We start from the raw sequence: 26,607 nt of genomic DNA on the forward strand, positions 1-26,607 counted from the left end.
TGATAGTTTTAATAGTTACAAAAGTTGTACAGTAGTTAATTCCTGAATTTGAATCCCCAGTATAATTAGTGATGTGATCTTAGAGAAATCAAACTCTGAATGTTTCCTTATCTATAAAAATGATTGTTATTCTCTCATTATCTCACAAGTCTGTGGTTTAAAAAAAAAAGAGCCCTGTAGAAATGAATTATTAACAGATTAATTGTTTTCACAAGTTCCCTCTCCCCTTTACCACAATAATAGGGAGGCTTTATCTCTCGGCTTTGACAGGATTAGAAAAAGAGTTAAAAACAGTGGTTACTCTTCATTTATTTTCAACAAGTAAGGTTTAATGAAAGGGTGTTCCTACTTCCTCAGACCTTCAGAAGCCCCAAGCCAATGTCTGTGTTACAATAAGGTAGAGAGAACCCAACTTTGCACAGGGTGGTCTTGTTGGTGAGACAAAGGTAAAAAGCCAGTTATTTTGAAGCACCCAAGAAACAGAGCCATCAACTTGAGCTGATGATCCCAATGGGTCTAAGCACTGCCTCCCCAATTCTATCAGGTATAGAAAACACCAAACTGCACACTTAAGAATTTTTTTTCCCTGAAGTTTATTATAAACCAAATTCAAAGGCAGTAAGACAACTATTTACAACTTTCCAGGTGGCAAACATGGAAAGAACATCTGAGCAAGGTCTACAGGATCTTAAGGTCTTGGTGGGCGCATCCCTGGAGGTGGAGGAACTGTGAAGGAAAGAAAGGATGAAAAGAATCATCTAACAGACTTGTGTGCACCAGGGCCGAGCGCATGATCACCATCCCATAGCTAATTTAGTAAGAACAACACTAGACTATGACTCAAGGGACTTCGGTTTCTAGTGGTGATGCCACTATCATATTGTATGATCTTGGGCAAATCATTCCCCTCACCCCCACCACTAACTATCCCCCCTTAGGTTCCTCATTCATAAAATGAAAAGTGTTATACTAGTTGACCTCTAAGGTCTATGCTACAATAAAGTATAAATGTTAGTGTTAGAAGAGACAATAAAGAGTGCATTAAGTCCTACCCCCTAATTTCATAGAGAAAGAAACAAAGGTCACCTCTAATATTCTGATTATATGGTCAGGAAATAGGCCTTTGTGAGATCCTGAGTCTACTTCACACCCAGATTAAAATGTAACTGGGAAATGTTGAACAAAATAAATAAAAATACAATATGGTGTAATGTTAATTTGTGGTTTTCTAAGTTAATATGTGGCCAGCAGGGATTCATTTATATTTGTTTTTAACACCACTCATCTAGACAACACCTGAAACGGCTTGTGTGTGTGAAATTCAAATTTCCATCTGCTAAACACAGAAACCAAGGGCCTGGACATTTTGAGCAGCACACCAGGCTACAAAAAGCAGTGGCAACACAATCCACACAGGCCATACCTGTCACATTTAACACTAAAAGGACCAGAATTTAAGAATTCATCAAAGGACCAAGCTTTGTTAACTGATGCAGTGCATTTTTATCCATAAGGCAAAGAAAATTAAGATAGTAGGATGAAAATTTTTATTCCCAAGTAAAATTGCAGTATTTTTATGTCAATTGACACACCTGGTCCTGCTAGTGTTGAGCCACACAGGATCACACACTCTCAAGGGTAGGAAGGGATGTAAAGGCCATCTAGTCTAACCTGTACCTGAATAAGAACATCTCCTGCAGTGTCCCTGGCCCTGCTACTAACTCACTCTGACCTCCTTGGGCAAATCATTTCTCCCCTGTGAGTCCTTTTAAGATGGGAACACTACTACTTACACTAAAAGCCCTTATAGGATTATTTTAAGGATCACAAGAGGTCACAGATACAGAAATAAAAAACCTTAAAGGTCATCTATACAACACCCTCATTTTACAGATGAGGAAACTAAGCACAAGCCAAGGTTAACTTGCCCAAGGTCACAGAGGCAGTAAATAGCAGATCTGGCATTCAAACACCTTTTACTCTCAATCCTCTGCTACTTCTGCAGCACAACTTGATGGACAGAAAAAGTGCTTTAAAAGACAAAAAGTTCAATGCAAATTTAAAGATCAGAATTCTAGAGCTGAAAAGGACCTTAGATCATAACAAAATATTCAGGAATTGATAAATAACTTAGAACACTGAATATTAGAATCAGAAGGGCACTCAGAAACTGTCTATAGCCCAAACTCTCCCTAAAGACATCCTGAATTTAGTATCCTCAACATCACTATTCCAGAGCACTCACCTCTCATTCCTGGAGGAGGGGGTCTCATGCCGGGAGGGGGCATGCCCATTGGTGCTCCTCGACCAGGGGGCATCCCCATTGGAGGGCCCATGGGAGGTCTCATTCCAGGTGGTGGAGCCATCATGCCTACAACAGAGAAGTCCCAGAAAACCAGCTGAGTGTTTGTCTTGGGGAAAAAAACAACAACACAAAGAGCTCAAAGGTCCACCACCACTCTCTCCCCCAACACAGCCATCACCATATCCCCTGGATCTAAACTCCGGAACCATAACTTCTCATAGCTCATCCCTTTCCTTGAAGTTGTATCTCAGTGTATGAGCCTTGACTAAGATGCACAGCTGGACCTCAGAGTAATCCTGCTGACTGAACCCAGTTCCTCATCAAGTTCAGACACAGCCATGCTTCATCATTAATCCAACTGAGGGTGTCTCCCTTCAAGTAGCAAGGGTCCCAGAGGCTCTTTACCTGGAGGAGGTGCTCCTCGGCCCATTGGTGGAGGAGGTCCCCCTCGGCCTGGAGGATATTGTGTAGGGGCCCCTGCAATGCTGGCTGTGGCAGCAGCAGCTGCAGCAGCAACAGTTCCTCTTCCCTGTGGAGTCATCACCTGAAAAGTCATAGTAGGAACATCAGAGAGAATGTCAGTATAAAATCAAGGAATGCTAGGGCAGCTAGGTGGCGCAGTGGACAGAGCACCGGCCCTGAAGTCAGGAGGACCTGAGTTCAAATCCAGCCTCAGACCAAACACTTGACACGTACTAGCTGTGTGACTCTGGGCAAGTCACTTAACCCCAACTGTCTTAAAAAAAAAAAAATCAAGGAATCCTAGAGCTAGAAAACTTAAGAGATCCAATCCCCAACAAAGCACCACCAAGAAATAGATACCTAGTCATCATTTAAATATCTCCAATAATAGGGAGATCAATAAACACCTGAGAGAGTTCATTCCATTTTGGATAGTTATAAATGGTAGTTTTTTTTTTCCACACAAAGTTTGCCTCCCTCAACCTTCTACCCTGAGGACAATAATCAAATCCTTTCACATGACCCTCAAATATCTGAATACAGTAATCAAGACCCTAATGAATTTGCCCATTCTCCAGGTTACACATTCCTAGTTTCTTCAACTAATCTTTCCTTGACGTGGCTTCCTCTCCCCAACTTTATTACCATTCCAAGGACGATGTATCAACGTCCCTTCTAAATCCATTTTCAAATTCTAAATTCAAATACACCCACTTTGTTGCAAATTTAACACTATGAGAGTCTGCCACTGCTACCATAGCTTGGTAATGAGCTTCTTCCTAGGAAATTCAGACAAAAACACTGGAGTACTGAGCAAAGCACAGACATTTTGCTAAACCTAAATCCTACTGAATAGTAGCAGTCTGACTTCTTCTACACAAAGTAGGTGCTGCTATCCTGGGTATGACTTTTGGCAATGCAAACGTCTATGGCCCACAGCCTTCATTAAAAGCACTGAGCTGTAGCAGAAGGTATGATAGAATGGAAAGCATAGGATAGTGAAAAAAAAGCTAAACCTCAGTCACAGGACCTAGAGTTCATAGCTTAGCTCTACTACCTACTACTTCTGAAGCTTATGCCTGCGTGATCTTGGGTAATCATCAGAGGCCTCTTTAGGCCTCGTTTCCTTATTTGTAAAATTAGAGTCCAGCTCTAGATCTCTGACTGTCAAGTCTCGTAATCAGAATATGTGAATTTATATCCTGGAGCTGACACTGCAGCTTTATGACCCTGGGTAAGTCACTTCAGCTCTCAGAGTTTGTTTCCTCATTTGTAGACTGGAAATAAGACGTGCACTACCTTCCACACAGGGTAATTATGAGAAAAGCACTTTTTATATTTTGAAATGCTGAAGTTATTATTTTTATGAAAAATAACAGAATTGGAGGCAGCTAGGGATAGAGCACCGGCCCTGAAGTCAGGAGGACCTGAGTTCAAATCCAGCCTCAGACCAAACACTTGACACACTTACTAGCTGTGTGACCCTGGGCAAGTCACTTAACCCCAACTGCCTTAAAAAAAAAAAAACAACAGAATTGACCCAGGGTAGGAGCCAGAACTCCATTGACCATCAAACACAGTATTTTTTTTCCCAGAATGTTATTATTTAAATATTTTCCCTATTTCTGGCTGCTTACAGAAGCTGTGAAGTAAATCAAGAAAAACACTAGACCTCTGGATAGCTCAGACATGTACTAGCTATCACTTTACTTCCATTTCATTACTTAATCAAATGAGTAATAGCTCACAAAGTTTTTGTGAAGAAAATATTGAGTAAATGTTATTACTTCTGTTAGAGGTTTGTTATGAAGAAAGTGGCAAATTTTTAAAAACTATTACACTCATGTTCATTTAGGGCTTTCAAAAAACATAATATTAAATCACAAATGATTAGAAGGTTGAAAATCACATTTTTACTTGCTTTCAAAAAAAAAGTAAATGCAAATTTATACAGCTCAGCAATTAGCTCCTTCCTAGGAAAAGCATTTAACCCATCCCAAATTTATACTACCAAGATTTACACTTCTTCGAAGGTTCTTACCAAGTTCTCAGAGGCTCAAGATGAAACTCTTTAATCACAATTGGAATTCACAATGATAATTTTTTTTCCTTCACATTTGTTTTTTTAAGAGCCCCCACAGGGAGCTTAAGAGCCATATGCAGTTTCAGGGCTGGTATAGGCTGATTAATGCAGCTCTTAAACCCTGCCCAACATATAATGTCCAGAGGCCTGTATATCCCCAAGGTTCTGTCATGAGTCCTCTTCTCTCTCACATTACACTCACACTGATCAGTTCCCATAGATCCAATTATTATCTATAAGCAGATGACTAGCAAATCTACATATTCAGTCCTCATTTCTCACCTGAACTGCAATCCTACAACACCAACTTAGTAAATATCTTTCAAAGGCATCTAAAATGCAATACAACCAAAAAAGAACTCATCCCCACCCTCCCTAACTTCCATATTTGTCAAAGACACCACCAACCTTAAAGCCATTCAAGTTTGTAACTCCAGTTATTTTTACTTCATTTGTTTTCATGTCCCATATCTAAATCAACTGCCAACCCTTGTCAACTCTACCTTCACATCTCTCACATCCACCCTCTTCTCTCCACTTAAACAGTGCCCTAACCTTGTTCAAACTCTCCATCACCTTTCACTTGAAATAGCCTCTAGCCACTCCTTCTCCAACCCATCCTCCACATAGCTACGAAATTGATATTCCTAAAGAACTGATCCTGCCATTACCCTTCTAAAGAACCTCTAGTGACACATTCCCTCTTGACTCTAGGATAAAATACAAATTTAACTTCTCTGAAGAACATTTAAAGTCCTTCATGTTCTGGCTCCAGCCTATCTTTTCACAAGGATTATGTTATTGCCCATCACAAATTCTATAGCCCAGTTAAAATGACCTACTTGCTGCTTCTCTCCCACACTGTCTCCTGCTTTTGAGTCTTTACAGAGGCTACTCTCTCCATCCTCACCTCCACCTTGTAGTTGCTAGTGCTGCCCACCCCAAGATTACTTTGAATTTACTGATGTATATGATATAGTCTTACATATTGTTTCCCCCCAGTAGAAAGTAAGTTCCTTGAAGGCAGGGACAGTCTTATTTTTGCCTTTGTATCCCCAGTGCCTGGCACATAGCAAGCGCTCAATGAATAAAGTGAACTGCTTTTAGCACCACCCCACAACTACTCCCTCCTTCCAAATAGAATTCGACGTTACTGTAGCTCCTTACCTGTTGGGATGGCCCTCCTACCCCTCGGACAGGTCCTGCTAGGCCTGCAGGAGCTTGGGGCATTGGGATACCGGCAGGTATACCTCTCCCTGCTGCCCTGCCAATTCCAGGACCTCCTGCAGCTCCGGCAAGTGGCACTCTGGCAATACCAGTCTGAAATAGTGGGGGGGAAAGTAAGTTCCACAGCACAGGGATACAAAGGAGAGGTATCTTTATGAGGCAAACGTGCTAACCAACTCCCAAATCTGCAAGGCATCCAAATATACAGACCAAGGTCTATATGCAACCACCACTTTGACCCCTTTTAACCACCATGCCTGATCCTATGTTGAGAACATATATTTGGTCATTTAACCAATTAAAGTCTCAGTTCCCTCACCTGGAAAGTGTACCACCTATCTCACTGGGTTAAAATAAGCTTTTTGTAAACTCTTAAGTACTATACTTATTTGAACTGCTATTATCATCACCACCATTACTATTTATACATAATACAGCCTACCCACTTACACAAATTTCCACAAGGACCAAAGAAAAAATATTGGACCCAGTTATGGCTCTATCACTAATTTGGTACATAAACTTAAAGATAAGCTACTTCTCCTTTATGTCTCATTTTCTCCTTAAAAAATGAGACTCTCACAAGTTGAAAAAAACCTCAGAGGCCATCTAGTCCAACACATACAAAGGCTTCTGTACTAGACTGCTCTCTAAGGTCCCTTCTTAAAACCCAATGTGCAGTTTGCTATCATGTATTTTAGGTCTAGTCTACTGGCTGTTCTTTGGGTTCTGTGGCAAGGATCCTACAAAATGCTCTGGTCTAACAAGGTATGGTATAATGGTATGATGAAAAGAACTACAAAGTTAGTGCCAAAAGACCTGAGTTTAAATCCTGGCTCTTCCACTTCACCAGCTATGAACTGTGTGAACTTAGATCAGGACTGCACAACATATGGCCTGAGGCCAAAGGATTTCAGGAGGCCCACAAAAAAATGTAGAGGATGTAAAAGAAAGTAAAGATGTAACAAGTGCTTTGTCTGTGCCCCACCTACCTTCCACTAGTCACTACTGTGCCCATCATGTAACCTGGCAAGTGGGTTGCCACTGCACACTCTTCCCTGTATGTCAGGGAACCCATGGCAACCAGCCATCATCGGTCTGTCTCTAGTCTGAGAGGAGCGAGAGTTGTATCTCGGTAGTTACTGGCGTCGAACAGGGACAAAGTGAGTGCAGCATGATAAATAAAAATCTTAATAAGTATAATTAATTGATACTAAATGAAATTTCTTTTAATATGATTTATTTGCAAAATAGTTTAATCATTAATTATACCTTTACTTGGAAAATGAGCCACTAAAAACCAATCTGCGGCCCAAAGAAGTTCAGCCTATCTTAATTTTGGTCCCTACCTACTGCCAAGTTGTGCAGGTCTGCCTTAGATAATCACATCATCTCTCTAAGTTTCAGATGTCCATAAATACATAGAGATCATGTTTTCACTACCTACCTTAATGGGCTGTTGTGATAAAAGGGCTTTTTAACTTTGTAAAAACAATACAGAAATGAGGCTCTCTTATTATCCCAGAAAGAGCACTTGACTCTCAGTACTCACACCAAGATGAGGGCTTCCCCATCACCTCAAGACCACAGATTCCTGCCTTACATCTTTGGGAGGTGGCCCCTCCACGGTCATTGAGACTAGGTTCTCCCCACGTAGCAGGACAAGGCCCAGAACTCGCTTCTCTTCCCTTTCTGCTTGTTTTGAGTTCTTCGGCCTGAAGATGGGGAGAAGAAAAAAAAATCTTACTTTTATGGACAAGATGTTGTTAAGTCACTGCCCACATTATATTTCCTTGTGACACTCTCCCAGCATCCTCCCCAGCTTCCTGTCTCCCCAACTTCAGATCTGTCATTAACAGTCACATGCAGGAATTAAAACAAGATCCAGTCCATTTGCAGACATTTAACTGATACAGTAGAAAGAGGCAGAAGAACAGGCTTGGAGACAAAAGACCTAGGTCCAAACCCCAGCTCTGTCATTGACTAGATATAAAACTTTGGGCAAGTCACTCCCCTTCTCCGGATCTTTCTTTAATCTAAAAATAAGAGAGTTGGACTAGATGACTTCTAACGTTCCCTCCATCTCTAAACCCTATGAAAACTAGCTCCTCCTGGAAATCTTCCTAAAACGAAGCAGGATAATCCTCAAGTCCCAGGAGTGGCTGCCTCTCAGAATATCAAAGGTAAAAAGGATCTCAGTGTTCACTCAATTTCTACTTGCAGACCTCCAAAGACATGGAGTTCACTACTTCTACGAGAAAGTAAATCACCCTTTCAGAGAGCTCTTAACTGTTAGGAAATTATCGTTTAGACAGCCAAAATTTCCCCCTTCTGCTTTGTTTCTAGACCTGTGCTCTGGGACTAAATGAAGTGAATCTGACCCTAATTCCTCTTTCACAAGAATTTTAATTCTTCCTTAGTTCCCAGTACAATCTCAGAGATGTGTTATCCAGAAAAACCTCCAAGAGACAAAGCAGAAAACTTCTGGTAATACAAGAGTTCCAGTGAGTATTTACATTTATGGCAGTCTGGATGTATAGTACAACAGTAGTTAAAAACGTTTGGGAATTGTAGTCCTACACTTAGTAATTCTTTTTGCTTTTTAAGCTTTAGACTCTCACCTCTGCCCCTGGAAAAACATAGAAATTTGACCTGTGATTCTGGATCACAATTCAATAAATATATTCTGAGCATCCGTTATGTATAACAGTGCTCTGGGATAATGCCAAGACAGTAGTAAACAGGCAGGGCAAATAGCGACCCTACTCTAGCATATGTGTACCCAAGTCATAGCTATTTTTATATCCCATATGTGGTAAGGGGAACAAGGTAATCCCATATTATTCCCAGTGCCCATAACAGCAAAATGCATATTGTGGCTATTTAAAAAATATATGTTGAATGAATAACCATACTGATCCAAATACAGGAAGCACCTTTCCTCCAAACTTTGCTTGTAAAAAACATGAATGTAGTCTATAATTAATGTTAGGCTTTTTTCAGTATAAACTTATTTTTTTTTTTTACTTTCAGAGAGATTTTCTCTTAGGAAGACAGTCTATGGAGATCAATTCAGTACCTATAAAGGCTATTTCCTATTTTTACCTGTATCTTCAGTTAGTGCTCTCCTTCATACCAATCCTTTCCATAAACTCCAAGACACTGACAGTATCTCCCTCAGCCAACATGAATAGCTCTGCAATTGACCCTGTGCCAACAATGCTCACCCCTACTCTCCTAATCTAAGTGATACTTATCACTATAATGTTCCTATTCATCTGGGTAACTGGCCTTACCCTCCCGTACTTGATTTCTCTTACGGGGAGAAAGGACAACTGCAGTCTACTCCTATTAGCTGCCAGATCAATAAGCTCCTGCTGGCATATAGTACCCCACTCACTCCGGACCTAAGTCCTCATCCTGGATTCTCTCCACTCAAGCCAGACACACACAAAAAAACACAGACCTAAAAGAAACAAAAGGTCATTAATAGGTTGATCGAAGGAAGGAAAATTGGAACTCTACTCTTGGAAGCAAGAGACCCGAGTTGTAGTCATTCCCACCCCAACTGCTACCATTTAACAAACTAATGGCATTCATCCTCTGTAGGCTGCCTGACCTGTAAAATGCAATTAACTTAGATGTCTTAGGGTAGGCAGCACCTAAACTAGATCATCCTGAGGTCCTTCCACCTTTAAGACACAAGATTCTTACTGGAAAACTGACATAGCTAACAACTTGAAAACACAAGCAGAGGCATTTAGCCATTGTCTCTCATCACTTTTTTTTTTGCAGATGAAAAATCAAAGAAGGGAGCCTGGTATAATGGGAAAAACATTGGATGCAGGGGTCACAGAATTGAGGTTTGAATATCTGCTCTGCTGCTACTCTGTGACTTTGGGCAAGTCACTTAGCATCTTTGGATTGCAGTTGCCTCTTCTATAAAATAAGGGGTCACACTAAATGATCCTGAAAGTCTCTTCCAACTCTGATTCCAAGTCACTAGCCCCAAACATCAACCCAAGTGGTGAAGCCAGGCACTTACCCTGAAGAGGGTCAGGGGCTCCTGAAAGCTGCTTCAGAGCAGTGGGGGTGCCGTTTAGGCTGCAGCCTTACAGAGAGGCAATGAGGACAGAAAAGCAAGTTCTCCCCCTTAAAAACCTGTGGGGAGAACACGAGAGCCCTTTACCCCAGGGGGGCAAACAAGGAAAAGCAGAAACACAGCTCTCAAGCCAAGGGGTTCCAAGCACAGCTGAACTCCTGGGAAGGGCAGCATTCAGAGGGCACTAGGGAATCTCAGCTGGCTTTTCTTCAAAAAAAGGACACAACCACACAGACACAAGCAGCACAGTCAGGCCACAGCCAGACAGGGGATGGCTAAACCATATCACCTGTCACTTGAGTCCCTCCCCCCAATATTCTGCTGGGTGAACCGGGTTGCTCTTCTCCCATCAGGGCCCATCCTCACTTGATCTTCCTGAACTCATCACAGTCACACAGGATCAGGTTCATGTGCTTGTCAAAGGCCTTGAAGGTGCCGATGAAGATGCGGCCATCCTGCAGGATGCACCTCATCCTGTAGTCGATGTGCTGCAGCATCTTGCTGCTCTTGCCCACCGTCTGTGGGAAGCAAGAAAGAAGGGTTTAAGACACTAAAATCTGAACCCCTCCTTGACTCCTCTTCCCTCTCAGTTCCACTCCTGGGGGAAGCCTAGCATAAAGGGAAACAAAGCTTGGAGTCAAGAGACCTAGGCTTAGATAAATCATTTCTCCACTCTGAACCTCAGCTTCCTCCTCAGTAAAATGGTCTAGTCTTTCTAGTTCTTACATTCTTTGTTCTAAAATTCCCCAGGATAACATTCTGACTCCTGAAACAGCCTACTCAATTACTTCACTCTCCTTCCCTCCAGACCAAAAATATGGAACTCAATGCATATATAGTTTTCATATATAATGTAGTTATCTCATCTGACCTTCCTAAGAACATAAAGAGATAAACAGCAGAGATATCAGTGAGTTGGTGATGAAACCAGGACTTAAACCCAAATCATCTGACTTAAAATCCCAGGCTCTCTGCTACCAGAGGGATACATTAGTGATAACATTTAGCATACTAATTGGTAGATAGTGCCCAATCAACAAATATTATTTTAAATGAATATGAGGATAGGATGAATATAACAGAATGTACATTAGACTGGGAAAGCTGGATTCAGAAAGTATTGTGGAAAGAGTACTGATATAGAGTCAGGAGATCTGGGTTCAAGTTCTGAATAAGGTCTAACTCCTTACCTATTCAACCTTAGGGCTGAGTTGGGGAGGCTTAGAAGCTAAGGGACTGCAGGTCCAAAATTGGGGGCCAGTAGTTTTCTCTTGTATAAAATGATGGGAATGGAGTAGATGGTAAAAAGGTTTAATTTTTACAAAGCCCATTCCTCACACGTCCTGTCCTTAACCCCCAGACTCCCTTGGCTCTAAGCCCTCTTCCAACCCATGCCGTTCCAGACCACCCTCCAGATTTCTATCCCCTCAATCCAACTCTGAGCTGCCGCCTCCTCTCTGCCAACTTTCCCACCCCACGTCCCCAGGAATCCTCAACGCCCCCGCCTTTACCTTTAACCCTGCCCCAGGTTCCTGGGCTTCCCACCTCAAGCCCTCGGTCTCCATACTTCCCTCTACTCGACATCCGACCTTCCCCCACCATCTCTTTCCCAGGTCCCCACCCTCGCCGTTTCCACTCCCCGTCCCAATGCCAAACACGAATGGCTCTCGGAAACTTGACACACATTCATATCCCCGCTCAGAACCCTGGCCTTCCTTCTGAACCCCCTCCTCCTCCCTCCTCCTCTTCAGAAGCCTGGACCCCCGCGCCCTCCCCTTCCCCTCCGCCCCCCTCAGAACCCCAGCCTGGCGAGCCGTCCCCTCCCCCTCCCAGAATACAGGCCTCGCGCTCCCACCCCTCCCCCATCAGAATTCAGGCCTCACGCTCCCTCCTGCCCCTCCTCCCCTAAACCTGGGCCCCAGCCCGCTAACGCGGCAGGTGGCCCTGAATTCTGGGCCAGCCCCAGGATCGCCCCAGATGGCTGCCCGGCCCTCCCTCACCATGGTGGCGGCTGGGATGGCTCGGATTCGCTTCGGATTCGCCTCAGCCGGGGCCTACAAACCGACGAGAACTCCAGTTCCCGCGCCCGCGGCCGGAAGTGAGCCCCTGGCAAAACGGTCCGGCTAAGGGAACTTCCGACTCGGCCTCCCGGCTTATGAGGCCCTTGTTCTTCACGTTCCATCACCATAGTCTTCTCAGGCACATTAGTTGTAATCACTCTCATTAATAAAACGCTTTACTGTTTATGAATCGCTTTCAACAACTTTGTGACATAGACAGTGCCAATATTATTATACCCACTTTACAGAATTAGAAACTGAGGCTTAGGTGAAGATATGCTCAGAATAATATAACTAGTAACCACCAGTTATCATGATCATGATCAATATCATCATCATCATCATCATCATCATCATCATCAACTGACATTTACATAGTGCTTTAAAGTTTGCAACATGCCTTACAAATATTCCACTTTATACTCACAACTCTGGGAGGTAGTGCTTTATTATCATTTTACAGTTGAGATTATCCTATTTTACAGCTGAGGAAACTGAGTCATAGAGAAGTGGAGTGACTTGTCCAGGGTTACACAGCTAGAAAGCTAGTAAGAATCTGAGTCAGAGGAGCAGCTAGGTGGCACAGTGGACAGAGCATGGCCCTGGAGTCAAGAGGACCTGAGTTCAAATGTGACCTCATACACATAACACTTACTAGCTGTGTGACTCTGGGCAAGTCACTTAACGCCAACTGCCTCACCAAAAAACAAAACAAAACATTTTTATTTAAAGTTTTGAGTTCCAAATTCTATCCCTCCCTCCCTCCCTCTTTCTCTCTGTGTGACAGTAAGCAATCAGATATAGGTTATACACATGCAATTATGTAAAACATTTCCTTTTTGTCATCTTATACAAGAAGAATCAAACAAAAAGGAAAAAATGAAAGAAAGTAAAAAAATTGCATGCTTCAGTCTGTTTTCAATCAATCAGTTCTTTCTCTGGAGACAGATAGTATGCTTCATCATTAGTTCGTTGGAATCATCTTAGATCATTGCATTGCTGAGAACAGCTAAGTCAGTTACAATTCTTCACTGAACAATGTTGCTATTACTGTGTACTATGTTCTACTGATTCTGTTCACTTCACTATGCATCCGTTCATGCAAGTCTTTCCAGGTTTTCCTGAAATTATCCTGCCTGCCATTTCTTATAACACAATAATATTCCATTACAATCATATAGTACAGCTTGTTTAGCCATTCCTCAATTGATGGGCATCCCCTTGATTTCCAATTCTTAACCACTACAAAAAAGAGTTGCTATAAATATTTTTGTACAAATAGGTCCTTTTCCCTTTTTTACATAATTGCATGTGTATAACCTATATCTGATTGCTTACTGTCACACAGAGAGAAAGAGGGAGGGAGGGAGGGATAGAATTTGGAACTCAAAACTTTAAATAAAAATGTTTTGTTTTGTTTTTTGGTGAGGCAGTTGGCGTTAAGTGACTTGCCCAGAGTCACACAGCTAGTAAGTGTTATGTGTATGAGGTCACATTTGAACTCAGGTCCTCTTGACTCCAGGGCCATGCTCTGTCCACTGTGCCACCTAGCTGCTCCTCTGACTCAGATTCTTACTAGCTTTCTAGCTGTGTAACCCTGGACAAGTCACTCCACTTCTCTATGACTCAGTTTCCTCAGCTGTAAAATAGAAACGACTATTTTACGGAAAACTCACATAAGGCAAGCTCTTACATGGAGGTCAGAAGACGAGGTACAAGGACACTTTCAAGGTCTCTCTGAAGAACTTTGGTATCGATTGTGAGAAACACTGGTACAGGACTGCCCAGAACGAAGTGCCTGCATCAAAGAAGGCGCTGTCTCTATGAGCAAAGCAGAATCTCAGTAGCACAAAGCAAACAGGAGATGCATGAAGCCAGAGCCATCTCCATCCCAAATGTTCAAATGGGCTATTTGTGCCTGACCTATGGTGGAGCCTTCTGAGCTCTTATTGGTTTGACCAGTCACAGATGGACACACTGTACCTTGACCCCAATATAGGGATGTCCTTTTGGTCCTCTTGAAGCACAAAGGATAACCACCTACCACCTTCCACATGTCATCTCTTCCATTAGAGTAGGAACTGGGAGACAGCAGGATGTCTCATTTGTATCCCCAACACTTACTTTTTCATTCATTCATTCTACTCCCATTCACTTGCTAATTCATTTAACAACCATTTGTTAAGCAGTTACTTTCTGCATTGCTTGTTTTAGGTGATAGAGGGATATAAAAAGATAATTAAGATCTTATCCTAATAAAGCTTACAATCTAATAGTAATAAATACAACTTAAAAGACTGTTAGCTAAAAGGGACCTTAGAGATCATCAGGCCCAACTCTCATTTTACATCAACTCTGATCTAACAGCTAGTACATGGTTTCTTCCCCTTATCCCACCCAGCCCACTGGTGTGGATGCCAACCGAGCCCCCCAAAGTCATCGCCCCATTCACACTGAATTCCTCCTCTTTTCTCCTCATTGTCCCTTTGTTCATGTGGTGCCCCCTTGGAACACTCTCTGACTTTGCCTTCTGATTATGTAAAGCTTTCTCACCATTCAAGACCCAGTCCTACTGTACACTAAGCCCTCTCTGATCACTCAGGTTTTTCCTCTTCCAGCGTCAAGGACTGTAGTTTAGTATCCCTTTGTCACTATTATAAATAATAAAATTTGTATGTATATTGCACTTTTCTCCATGAAAAGTCTTTCTTATTGTGGTGGGGACATGATTTGGATTTTCCTAAGCCATGCCAGTCTGACACCTCCTCTGACAAGGCCAACCAAAATGAAAAAGAATCAAGAATGGACCTAGTCAAAGACCCTGAATCTGCTGTCTAAGAGCCAGAAGAGCTAAGTTTGAAGGTGATCATCACAGCAGGGATTAATTTTTCAGCCACAGAAACTATTAAAAAACCTACTAAGATACAGAGGAACTGTGATATCAATCTAGAAAGTGCCCATGCTGACAAAATCATGGATTAACTTATTGAAGTACATAGTACTTTAAAGTTTACAAAGTGCTTTCCTCATAACTCTGTAAAGTAGGAAGTGTAAGTATTATTCCCATTTTACAGAGGAGGAAATTTAAGCTCAGAGAGGATACAAGAGCATATTCATGGTCACACAGTGTCAGAGCCAGTGTCAAATCCAGCCCTTTCCATTTCATGCTACACCAGTGATTCTTTACAACCAATCAATCAACAAGTACTTATGAAGCACCTACTATGTGCTGGGCCCTGGAAATAGAAAGAATGGAAAAATCACTGCCTGCAAGCAACTAATGGGGGAGATAAATACATAGAAAAAATATATAAGTCAAGCACAAATTAGTCAAACACAGTAGGTTTGAAGAGAGGACATTAGCGCTTAATAATAGCATTTATATAATGCTTTAAGGTTTACAAAACTTACAAATACGATCTTCACAGCCCTAGGAGATAAGTGCTATTATGATCCTCATTTTACAAATGAAGAAACTGAAGAAGACCCAGGGGTTAAATGATTTGCCCAGGGTCACACAGTTAGGAAGTGCCTGAGTTCACATTTGAACTCAGGTCTTTGTGACTCCAAGCCTGGTGATATATGCACTATGTTGCCACCTCACTGCATTTGGGGACGACCAGGAAAAGCTTTAAGCAGAAGATGGTACTTGAGCTTTGTCTTAAAAAAAGAGACTCTCAGGCAGAAGTAAGGAGTACATTCCAGGAATGCTACCCAGGGATGGGAGATGGGGTGTCATGTGCAAGAAGACAGAAAAGGTAAATCTGACCCAATGGCAGTTTAAGAGGGAGAGCAAAACTCAGTAACACCAATGAGTCAGAGGGTGGATCTAGGGTCTTAATGGTATATTTCTTCGCTATTTTCCAGTCTCTAGCTATGGTCTAGGCACCAAACATATGCTTCATAAATATCTGTCCAACTCCCTGAGCACCAAATGAATTCTTCTCTGATAAGATTCAGAATCTGCTTATCTCTAAAGACAAAAAATTCACTATGCCCTGGGGCACTGCATTACGTTGCCAGAGATGAGCTGAAATCTGTGATTCTATAACTTCCATCCATTGCTCAAAGTTATACTGAGTCCAAGAAATCTAATCCCAACCTTCAAATACTTAAGGCAGTCATCATGTTCCCTGCTAAATCTCTTATCCAAGTTAAATATCCTAGTGTTTAACTGATCATCAGGTGGTCTGGTGCACTGACTGCTGGTCTTAGAATCAAGAACATATTAGTTCAAATCCAGCCTCAGATAATTATTAGCTGTGTGGCTTCGGGCAAGTCACTTAACCGCTATGTGCCTCAGTTTCCTCATCTGTAAAACATGGATCATTTTACCTACCTCCTCCCTAGCACCTACCTTCCAGGGTTACCGTGAAGACCAAATGAAATATTTGTAAAGCATTTCACAAAACCTTAAAGTGCCATATAAGTGCTTGCTATTGTTATCATTATAATTATTATCCTAAGTCCTTAAACTTGGAGACAATAATAGGAAAAAGCAGGGAACTGAATCCATGATTATCATAACGGAGGAAGGCATCCAAAGTCATCTAGATGAATAAAAAAGGAATAAAGGTAATTCAGATGAAAGAACCATCTCCTCTAGGATAGCCCATGCAACAACCAGGGTAGTCTTAGGGGGTTTAAATTCTTCACTCCCTCCCAACCCTTCCAACAGGCACAGAAAATACCCAACAGTAACACCGAAGGTTTTTTCCCCAAGAGTTTATTATGAATCGATTTAAAAGCAGCACACTTTATACAAAAAGCCCACAAAACTATATACAGCCTCCAGTCAGAGGCAGCATCACAGCAGCCGAGGAATCCTAAGGTCTTGGTGGGCGCATTCCTGGGGGAGGGGGACCTATAAGGGAAACAAAGGAGTCCCATGAGAGAGACATAACAATTCACATTTCTAAGATGCTTTAAAGTTTACAAAGCATTTTCATCACAACAGCTCCAAGAGGTACGTAACAAAAATATTATTATTATCCCTTTTATACAGTGGAAGAAAATGAGGCTCAGAAAGGAAAAATTACTTGGTCCAGGGTCAGATACTTAATAAATATCTAATCCTTCCTGGAAGACAAAACCCATGGGTATGAAAGCAAAGGGGATTCAGAGCTCAGTGGAGCTATTAACCCTACCCACATAAGCAATGACAAGAAAATGGGTCTGACTAAAATCACTTCCAGGGAAGTCTGATCAACACATCTATGGTTTCAACTTATGTTCTGTTGTGCAGGCCCATAAATACCAGAGGCCTAGCTCCCAAGGAGAGAGCTCAGGCTGAAAAGAATAGTAGCAACAAAATCTACACTGACCATATCTGAGCTGCAAATGCAACTGTCCCACTCACCTCTCATTCCAGGAGGAGGGGGTCTCATGCCAGGAGGGGGCATCCCCATTGGTGCACCTCGACCAGGGGGCATCCCCATTGGGGGGCCCATGGGAGGTCTCATTCCAGGAGGAGGAGCCATCATGCCTACAACAAAGAAGTTCCAGAGAACAATTTAGTGTTGTATGAAAATTGTAAGGAGTAGCATGAAGGGGAAAAAGTGAAAGCCAGGTAACAAAAGGAGACAAGAGCTCTGCATACAGAGCCACGGTCTCCAGCTCCGTCATCCACTTGCTGGCTGTTCCTAGCTCAAAGATGACTCACACCCAGAAGCCAGGGCCCTTCTCCTAGGAAAGAGTATGACCTGAGCCCCTGGACAGTCATCCAGGCTGGACCTCAGAGTAATCCTGCTGAGTAATTCAAACTCCTCATCAGGTTCAGACACAGTTAGGTTTCATCACCAATCCAGCTGAGGCCTTAACCACCAACTAGTACAGCTTCTATCCAAGGACGCTTTACCTGGAGGAGGCGTCCCTCGGCTCACAGGTGGGGGAGGAGTTCCTCGGCCAGGGGGATACTGTGTTGGAGCTCCTGCAATACTGGCCGTGGCAGCAACTGCAGCAGCTGCTACAGTCCCTCTTGCCTGGGGGGTCATCACCTAAAAAGGTACAGAGGGTGGTGACAGTAAAACACAAATAAAAATACAAGCACTTATGAAGCACCTACTATATGCAGGGCACTGGAGGAGATACCAAGTCTAGAAAAAACATGACCCCTGCCTTCATCAAGCTTAGTCTGAGAATAAAATACCAATACAGATGGCTATAATAATATATAATTTAAACATTAGATGGGTATAAAACAAAGTGTTTGGGAAACCCAAAGAAGAAGGATCTATACACCCCTCCCCTCACAAATTGCAATAGACACGTATAAAAAGATACCTGAGAAGTTGATATTAACAAATGCAGGAGGGCAAAAAACCAGGAAAACAAGAAAGAGAACAGTGGAATAGCTGGTATGTTAGGAATGTAAAGCAGACATTCATCATCACCATTTCATATTTCTCTAATGCTTTAAGGCAAACATGGGATAAGACTAAAAGGAAGGATGGAGCCAGATGGTGCAGGGTCTTGAAACACCTGTCTAAAGACCATGAAACAACATGGCCAGAACCACACAATAATAAGACAGCCCTGGTAATCTGTAAAATGTGCTGGGGGGACCAGGGGCCGGCAAAACCACTAGGATGCTATTACCATACTTCAAGTCAAGAGATAACAAAAGCCTGAACTAGAGAGTAGCAATAGGAATAAAACAGAAGAAAAGGTAGAAGAGACATTTCAGACGTGGAACAGAAAGGATTTGGCAGCTAGTTAGATGTTGGGGGAAGGTGAAGGAGAGAGAATAATCAAAAATGACTCTGAAATTTCAAACCTAGGCGACTGAAAGGGGGTAGTGCCATTAACAGAAAAGTCAGATAAAACTGAAAAGGTTTTGCAAAAGTTAAAGCAATGCAGTATGAATTAGAACATTTTAGTTGGGGGAAAAAGCCTTTTAAACAAATTTCTCTAGGAAAAGTGTGGTATGTAAGACATAATGGTGAACTGATTCAAATGTATAAGAATGAGTTATTTTTTAATAAATAATGATCCAAGGAGAGGAAGAGGCAATTCTTAAAAGATAAGAGAGTAAACAATAACCATATGAAAAATGGCTCCAAATCACTAGCAATGAGAAAAGTGAAATAAAACAATTCTGAGAAGCCTCACTGTCCTCTCTCTGAGTAGAGAGCAGGCAGTTCGGTGGCGTCAGACCCCTTCAACCATAAGGTGGGAAGGTTGGAAAGACCACAACTTGCATCGAGAACAGAACTGACATACACAATGTGGGTGATTTTACACAATGACAGTTATGTGATGGCTTTGATAAAGAATACCAGTGTCTCCTTTTGGATGAAGACAGAGTAGTTGATGAGTTTGAAAATAAAATGAAAGAAAGTAGAGTTATTGTTAATTACCAGGTTGTAACTTCTTCCTCCAACTACGGTTTCATATAGTTTTTGTCCTTCAAACAGACAATTCCATATTAAAGCCTTGAAAACAGGAGATATGATATAAAGAAAGTACAGGACAATATTCAACGTGAAATTTTCCAAATCCTTTATGAAGAAGCCATGGCCTCTTGCAGAAATGAAATAAAGCACTAGTTGCCCAGCAATGAACCAGAAGAACTATAAAGATACAGAGACAGATCAGATAACAAAACGGATTGAGGAGTGGGTGAAAGACAGTAACTGAACCCTGAGGGCAAAACATGGACTTTCAAGACTTTCCACATGATAGTTACTGATTTTCTTGGTGATTTTTCTCTCCCCATGCAATAGAAATTAAGACAACATATACCAAAATTTACTAGCAATGACTGTATAGTAGAAGTAGGAGATGGACAATCTGTAAGGTTGAGCTATGGATTGATTTTTTTTTCCTCAATGAGAAAACTGAAAATCTCCAAATACAATGAATAAGCTATTAAGGACTTTTGAAGTTTAGGAAATACTCAGCATTCTCATTTAATTTGGCTAAATGTAAGAGTAAGTAAAATTGGCAAAATGGTTAGAAGTCTTTAAAACTTGACATGCAAAAGAAATGAAGGCTAGGAAGAACAGCCAACTTATAAATAAAAGAGAGACTAAGGATAAAGCTATAAACATCAAATTAAGTTTTCTATTGGTGATGAATTTCTGGTTTGTTTTTTAATATTGGAAGCTGGTTCCTGATTAGAATAGTCACAAAGTAAATGCTGAGATCTCTGAGAAAATAGGGTTTTTTTCCAGTACAAAGATTTACTGAGCTCTTTTGCCTGTAAAATTAATGCTGATCCTCATATTGATATCTGTCTCTGCAGAACAGCAAGCTAATCATGTTTTCCAAATATAGAAGGGAAATAGTAAAGTTGACTGCACCCATGGAAACTATAAATATTAATTTATTGGTTGATTAGTTTCAGTTCTCCTAAGTTTCATGAAAATTCATGTGATGTTTTGCTACTTTATAGGTGGTGGTAATTAGATGAAATGTTAAAATACAGTGATTGTGTATTAAAACAACAACTCTGAGGTTCCATCTCACAACTATCAGACTGGCAAAGAGGGCAAAAAAAGATAATGACAATTGCTGAAGAAGATGTGGAAGGACTGGCATATTCGATGACCTTCGAAATGATCCAGTCATTCTGGAAAGCAGTTTCAATCTACACCCCTAAAAGTCACTAAACCGTGCACAACCCTGACCAAGAGATATTCCTAGTAGGCACCTATCCCAAAGAGATCAAAGAAAAGAAAGATAATAGCATCCTAGTGGTTTTGCCGGCCCCTGGTCTCCTCAGCTCATTTTGCATATCACCAGAGTTGCGTGGTTCTGGCCACGTTGTTTCATGGTCTTTAGACTGCTGTTCAAGACCCCGTACCATCTGGCTCCATCCTTCCTTTCCAAATGCACAAAAACATTTAGGGCAGAACTTTTTGTTGTAACAAAGTGGGTCTTCATCAATTAGAGAATGGCTAAACAAACTGTGTTGTATGAATCTGAACGGGATGAATACAAATGGGATTATTATTATTCTAAGTATGAATGGGATTATTGGTCCACAAAAGTCATGAAAGGAACAGAATAAGAAAAATCTGGGAGGATTCATATGAACTAACATAGGGTGAAGTAAACAGAACCAGGAGAACAATGTTTACAACAATTAAAACAATGTAAAGGAAATCAACTGTGAAAGACTTAAGCACTATAATTACTGCAATGACCAACCACAACCCCAGTAGACCGATGAAGAATCATGCTCCCACCACTACAGGTAGATAAGAGGTTCAGAATCAGATATAACCAATATGCAGATTTGTTTTGCTTGACTTGTTTCACTTTACTGTTCCTTATATAAGGAAATGTTCATGTTTGTTGATATTTGTCAAGTTCATTATTTTAAAAAACTAAATTTTAAAAAGTAAGGAAAGCACTCGTGAAGGGAATTCATCTTCTATTTCTTTTACATACCCTCCAGAACCTAATACACAACTTCACTTCCAATGGGAAGACTTGGAGTCAGAACAAACTCATGCTCTACCTCACATGCTCACCATCTTGGTGCCTGCCTCCGAACCCTCTGCAGCAGAGACCAGGCCCGGGTCCCTCACCTTTGCAGGTCCAGAGCTGTACCACCGCGACTGCTGAGTACCTTGCCTGGCACACCACAGCCAGCTTTCACTTTTCACCTGGCCTCTTTCTGGCCTAATGCCTCAAGGATAGTACCCCCACCCCCCCACCATACCCCTAAGCTCTCCCACCTTTTGCCATGGCCACTCCCTTCTCAATCCATTCACCATCGCAGGAACTTCTACTCCCCTGTAGGTACAGTCTCCCCTCATTAAAATGAAAGCTCTTTGATGGCATAGACCGTCTCTTTTCTATTTGTATCCACAGTGTTTAGCCCAGTACTTAACATGTAGTAAACACTTAATAAACACTTTTTCAAAATTAATTTATCCTCTTTACTCAATGCTTATTGCTATGTGACATTGGGTAAAGCATTTAACCTCTCATCTGTAAAATGGTAATAATTTTATTTGCTTTGTCTATTAACTCACAAGGTAGTGGTAAAAAACCTAAAGTTTACAGAGATATGAACTATTATTAGAATTAGTGAAGAATTAATAGAATACGGGGCAGCTAGATGGTGCAGTGGATACAGCACCGGCCCTGGAGTCAGGAGGACCTGAATTCAAATCTGACTAGACACTTGACACTTACTAGCTGCGTGACTCTGGGCAAGTCACTTAACCCCACTGCCTAGCAAAAACAAACAAAAAAAAAGGATATAAAGAATTAATAGAATACTACCACCTGGAACTCCATAAATAATTGACCAGTTCTCTGCTAGGAATACCAGTCAGCAACTGGGGGATTCTGAACTTTGAAGCACAGGGATTCAAGTCAATTCAACATTTATTAAATACTTACTACCTCTGATTTCTCACTCTCCTTGACCCTTCAAATCAATCAGCTGCCAAAGTAAACTGCCTCAGGAGTCAAGTCTGACACTGTTACTACTCTATTCAAAACTCCAGTGGCTCTCTATTGGCCTTCAGGATCAAAGATAAATAAACTGTTTCTCATTTAAGCCCTTCATAATCAGGCCCCAAACTCCCTTGATTTAAATAAACGCTTACGTTACTTACTTTCCCCTTCACGTATGCCACAACCTAGCCAAACTAGCCTTCTGAAAGTTCTTGACATAAGACACTCCATGCTTCTTTCTTTTCCCATGCCTGAAATTCACTCCCACCTTACCTCTGCCTCTTAGAATCCTTTATTTCCTTCAAGACTCAGCTCATGTACTGACCAGCTCCTACTGCCTTCCCTCCCCAAATTACTTTTTACTTATTTTATATGTATTCATATATACTAACTTATGTATCCATCATCACACCTGATAGAATGTAAGCTTATGGCCAGGGACTATTTCATTTTTGTCTTTGTATCCCCAGGCCCTTGGATAATGCCTGGCATGTAATGTGTACTTAATAAATGCTTGCTGCGGAGAACTGAGATGTACAGACATTTTACCTTCACAACTACCCTGGGAGGTAGATGATATTGTAATCAGCACGTTACAGATGAGGAAAGTGAGGAGGACAGCTTAAGTGACTTGCCCAGAGTTACACAGCTAGGGTCAAAGGCAGAATTTGAACTCATATCTGCAAGTCTAGCATTCAATCCACTGCAATACCTAGCCACAAAAGCTCAATAGGTAAGTGGTCAAAAGATCTGGACAAAAAACAAAAATAAAAGGTCTTAAAAAACCGGAAAATATTAACCACCATAGGAAAGAACGCTCCACAACTAATAATAACAAAGGAAAACCAAATCAAAACAATTCTGAAGTTCCATCTCACAACTAGCAAATTAGCAAAGATAACAAAAGATGGAAATTGGAGTAGTGGAAAGGTAGGCAGGCACACTAAAGCAGCACTGGTGGATTTGTGAATTTGCCCAACCATTTTGGAAAGTGATTTGGAATTATGTAGAAGAAAGTGACTAAAATGTCTTCAACCACTAGGCATCTACCACAAGAATGTAAATGATAAAACAGGCACCACATGCACTAAAATACATACAGCAGTGCATGGTAGGTGCTTAATACATACTTGTCAACTTGAATACAAAGTAAATGCTCAAATGATTGAGGTACTGCTAGATGTAGTATATGAATAGAATATGATTGTGCTGCAAGAAATGACTATAATTAAGCAAGGGAAGATTTATATGAACTGATACAAAGTGAAGTAAGCAGAGCCAGGAAAATAATATACACATTAACCACAACATAAAGGAAAAGAACAACAAAACCTCTGCAACTGGTGAAATTATAGTGACCAAGTTTGGTCTTAAAAGAAGAGCTGTGTGGGGGCAGCTAGGTGGCACAGTGGACAGAGCCCTGGAGTCAGGAGGACCTGAGTTCAAATTTGACTTCAGACACTTAGTAGCTAGCTGTGTGACTCTGGGCAAGTCACTTAACCCCTATTGCCTCAAAAAAAAAAAAGCTGTGAGAAAGCACCTCCTTTCCTTCTTGGCAAAGATGGGGGACTGTAGGCTTGGAACATCACAGGGAATGTGAGACTTTTTTGATGCTCTGGCTAGTTTTACTCAACATTTTTTTCCTCTTTTTTATTCTGTTATAAGGGATGGCTCTCTGGGAGGAGGAGAGCAAAGGATATATTCAGCAATGTTAGGTGATATAAGAGTAAAAGATATCAATAAAAATGTTTAAAATAAGAACAAAAATAAATACCCTTTGATTGATTGAAAATTCACCTGCACCCCACCGAATATTAAATGAAATACAACACAGATCCTACTCTCATAAAGTTTATAATCCAATGGAGGATTATTCACACTCCTCATTCATTAAGTACTTATTGTGTACAATAAATCCTAGGGAGAAAGCGGGGTAAGTGAGAAGTGGAGAGGGGAGATATCACCAGGGTTTTGCTCTACTCGGGAAGCCTGGATTGTTACCTACAGCATTCCAAGAAAAAGGTTCAAATGCTGTCCTGAATACCTGGTTGTACTCTCCAGGAATATACTCTGGGATTTAAGGCCTTAACACACCTGCTATTGATGGAACCTATCCTTTAGATGATTCCCAATATCCATGCCCTGACTTTATTTCCCCTGACAAAATGAGCCCCTTACACATTGTAGGCATTTAATAAGAGCTTATTTATCTACTGATGGAAGATGCCATGGTCACCCAGCTCCTCACCTGTTGGGAAGGCCCACCAACTCCCCGGACAGGTCCTGCTAAGCCTGCAGGAGCCTGGGGCATAGGAACACCAGCTGGCACACCTCTGCCTGCAGCCCTGCCAATCCCAGGGCCTCCTGCAGCTCCAGCTAACGGCACACGGGCAATGCCTGTCTGAAAAAAGAAAAACATAAGAAGTCATTTATGGGGAAGCAAAGACTAAATATGACCATATTTTGCAGGCAGGCTAGCAACTAAAGCTCAATACTTAGTGCAGGAACACAAAATGTCACTAGCCCCTCGCAAACCACAAACACCACTTCCCATGCTCATAGCCTGCTGTCAATACCCAAATATGCAACAACAGCAAAAAGTTTATAAACCATAGTTCACACGCTTATATTAATATTCATGAAAGGATATTATCAAAATGGAACATAAGCCTTGGCTTATGCAGCATTTTATCAACCAAAATCCTCCATTAGCCAGCATTTCTCCATGAGCTCCTTAAATGCTCTCAGGATCATTATAAAACAAGAAAAACATGGAGGGGAAAGAGTTACATTGACCTGAAACTTGCCTCTCTGCCACTGCTCCTCCTGGTCCTGCCTTTTAGACCTAAACAGAATAAATCGAATGGCTGTTGCCCAAGATAGTCCCATTGCAATGTGTGAAGACAACATCATACAAATGGGAAAAGGACCCACATGTACAAAAATATTCATAGCAGCTCTTTTTGTGGTGACAAAGAATTGGAAATTGAGAGGATGCCCACCAATTGGGGAATGGCTGAACAGGTTATGGCATATGAATGTAATGGAATACTATTGTGCTATAAGAAATGATAAACAGGCTGACTTCAGAAAAACCTGGAAAGACTTGTATGGTCTGATGCTGAGTGAAATGAGCAGAACCAAAAGAATGTTGTACACAATAACAGCCATGTTGTGTGATGACTAATATTGATAAACTTAACCCTTCCCAGCAATATAAGGATCTAAGACATCTCCAAAGGCTTCGTGATGGAAAATGCTATCCACATCCAAAAAAAGAACTATGGAGTTTGAATGCAGATCAAAGAATACTATTTGCTATTTTTTTTTTCCTTCTGTTGAGTTTTGTTTCCTCTTTCTGGTGGTTCCTCCTATTGGTTCTAATTCTTACTTACAACATCACTAATGTAAAAATAGGAATGTACATGTATAGCCTATATCAGATTGTGTACCATTTTGGGGAGGGTGGTGGGGAGGAAGGGGGAGAAAAATTTTAAACTCAAAAGCATATGGAAGTGATTACTGATAAATCAAAATAAATTAATAAAATCAAATAAAAAATAAATAAATAAACATATCTTTAAATTCAAAAAACAGACAAACAACTGCATTTCCCAAACTCTGATCTATGAAATCCTAATGTTCCAAACAATACAAAGAAGGATTCAAGGATAAAATTTCAACACTAGTGACAATTTTCCCCTATGAAATATCATACGTATCAAACATATATACTACATACAGTAATTTTCCAGCATGAAAAAAACATTTTTTTCTCCAATTTTGCTACAAAATTTCATTAAGACACCTTTATTCATTTGGAAATATAGGTTGGCATTAATGGATTCCATCAATATATAGAAAGACAGACAGAGAGATAGATAGAGAGATAGAGAGATAGAGAGATAGATAGATAGATAGATAGATAGATAGATAGATAGATAGATAGATA

At 41.1% G+C, this 26,607-nt stretch overlaps 2 protein-coding genes across 2 annotated transcripts in view; both read right to left on the minus strand.

Moving 5' to 3' along the window:
- Positions 1 to 598: 598 nt before the first annotated feature.
- On the minus strand, positions 599 to 12,282 carry SNRPB (small nuclear ribonucleoprotein polypeptides B and B1). The gene is made up of 7 exons (XM_027869629.1): positions 12,180 to 12,282; positions 10,546 to 10,697; positions 7,681 to 7,792; positions 6,018 to 6,170; positions 2,711 to 2,849; positions 2,246 to 2,371; positions 599 to 726 (listed from the first exon to the last, which is right to left on the minus strand). Exons 1-7 carry the CDS (start codon positions 12,180 to 12,182, stop codon positions 689 to 691), a joined length of 723 nt encoding a protein of 240 aa, XP_027725430.1. The 5' UTR covers positions 12,183 to 12,282; the 3' UTR covers positions 599 to 688.
- A 4,673-nt stretch (positions 12,283 to 16,955) lies between these two features.
- The window catches only part of LOC114048665 (small nuclear ribonucleoprotein-associated protein N), a 14,185-nt gene continuing 4,533 nt past the window's right edge, over positions 16,956 to 26,607 (minus strand). The window contains exons 4-7 of the mRNA XM_027869718.1: positions 24,904 to 25,056; positions 18,097 to 18,235; positions 17,599 to 17,724; positions 16,956 to 17,103 (exon numbers count right to left, since the gene is read on the minus strand). Of these exons, the coding sequence (XP_027725519.1) occupies positions 17,066 to 17,103; positions 17,599 to 17,724; positions 18,097 to 18,235; positions 24,904 to 25,056 (456 nt within the window). The 3' untranslated portion in view covers positions 16,956 to 17,065. The remainder of the gene's footprint in view (positions 17,104 to 17,598; positions 17,725 to 18,096; positions 18,236 to 24,903; positions 25,057 to 26,607) is intronic.

This window comes from Vombatus ursinus, unplaced genomic scaffold (assembly GCF_900497805.2).
Source record: "Vombatus ursinus unplaced genomic scaffold, bare-nosed wombat genome assembly UNPS02014793.1, whole genome shotgun sequence".
Classification (NCBI taxonomy): domain Eukaryota; kingdom Metazoa; phylum Chordata; class Mammalia; order Diprotodontia; family Vombatidae; genus Vombatus; species Vombatus ursinus.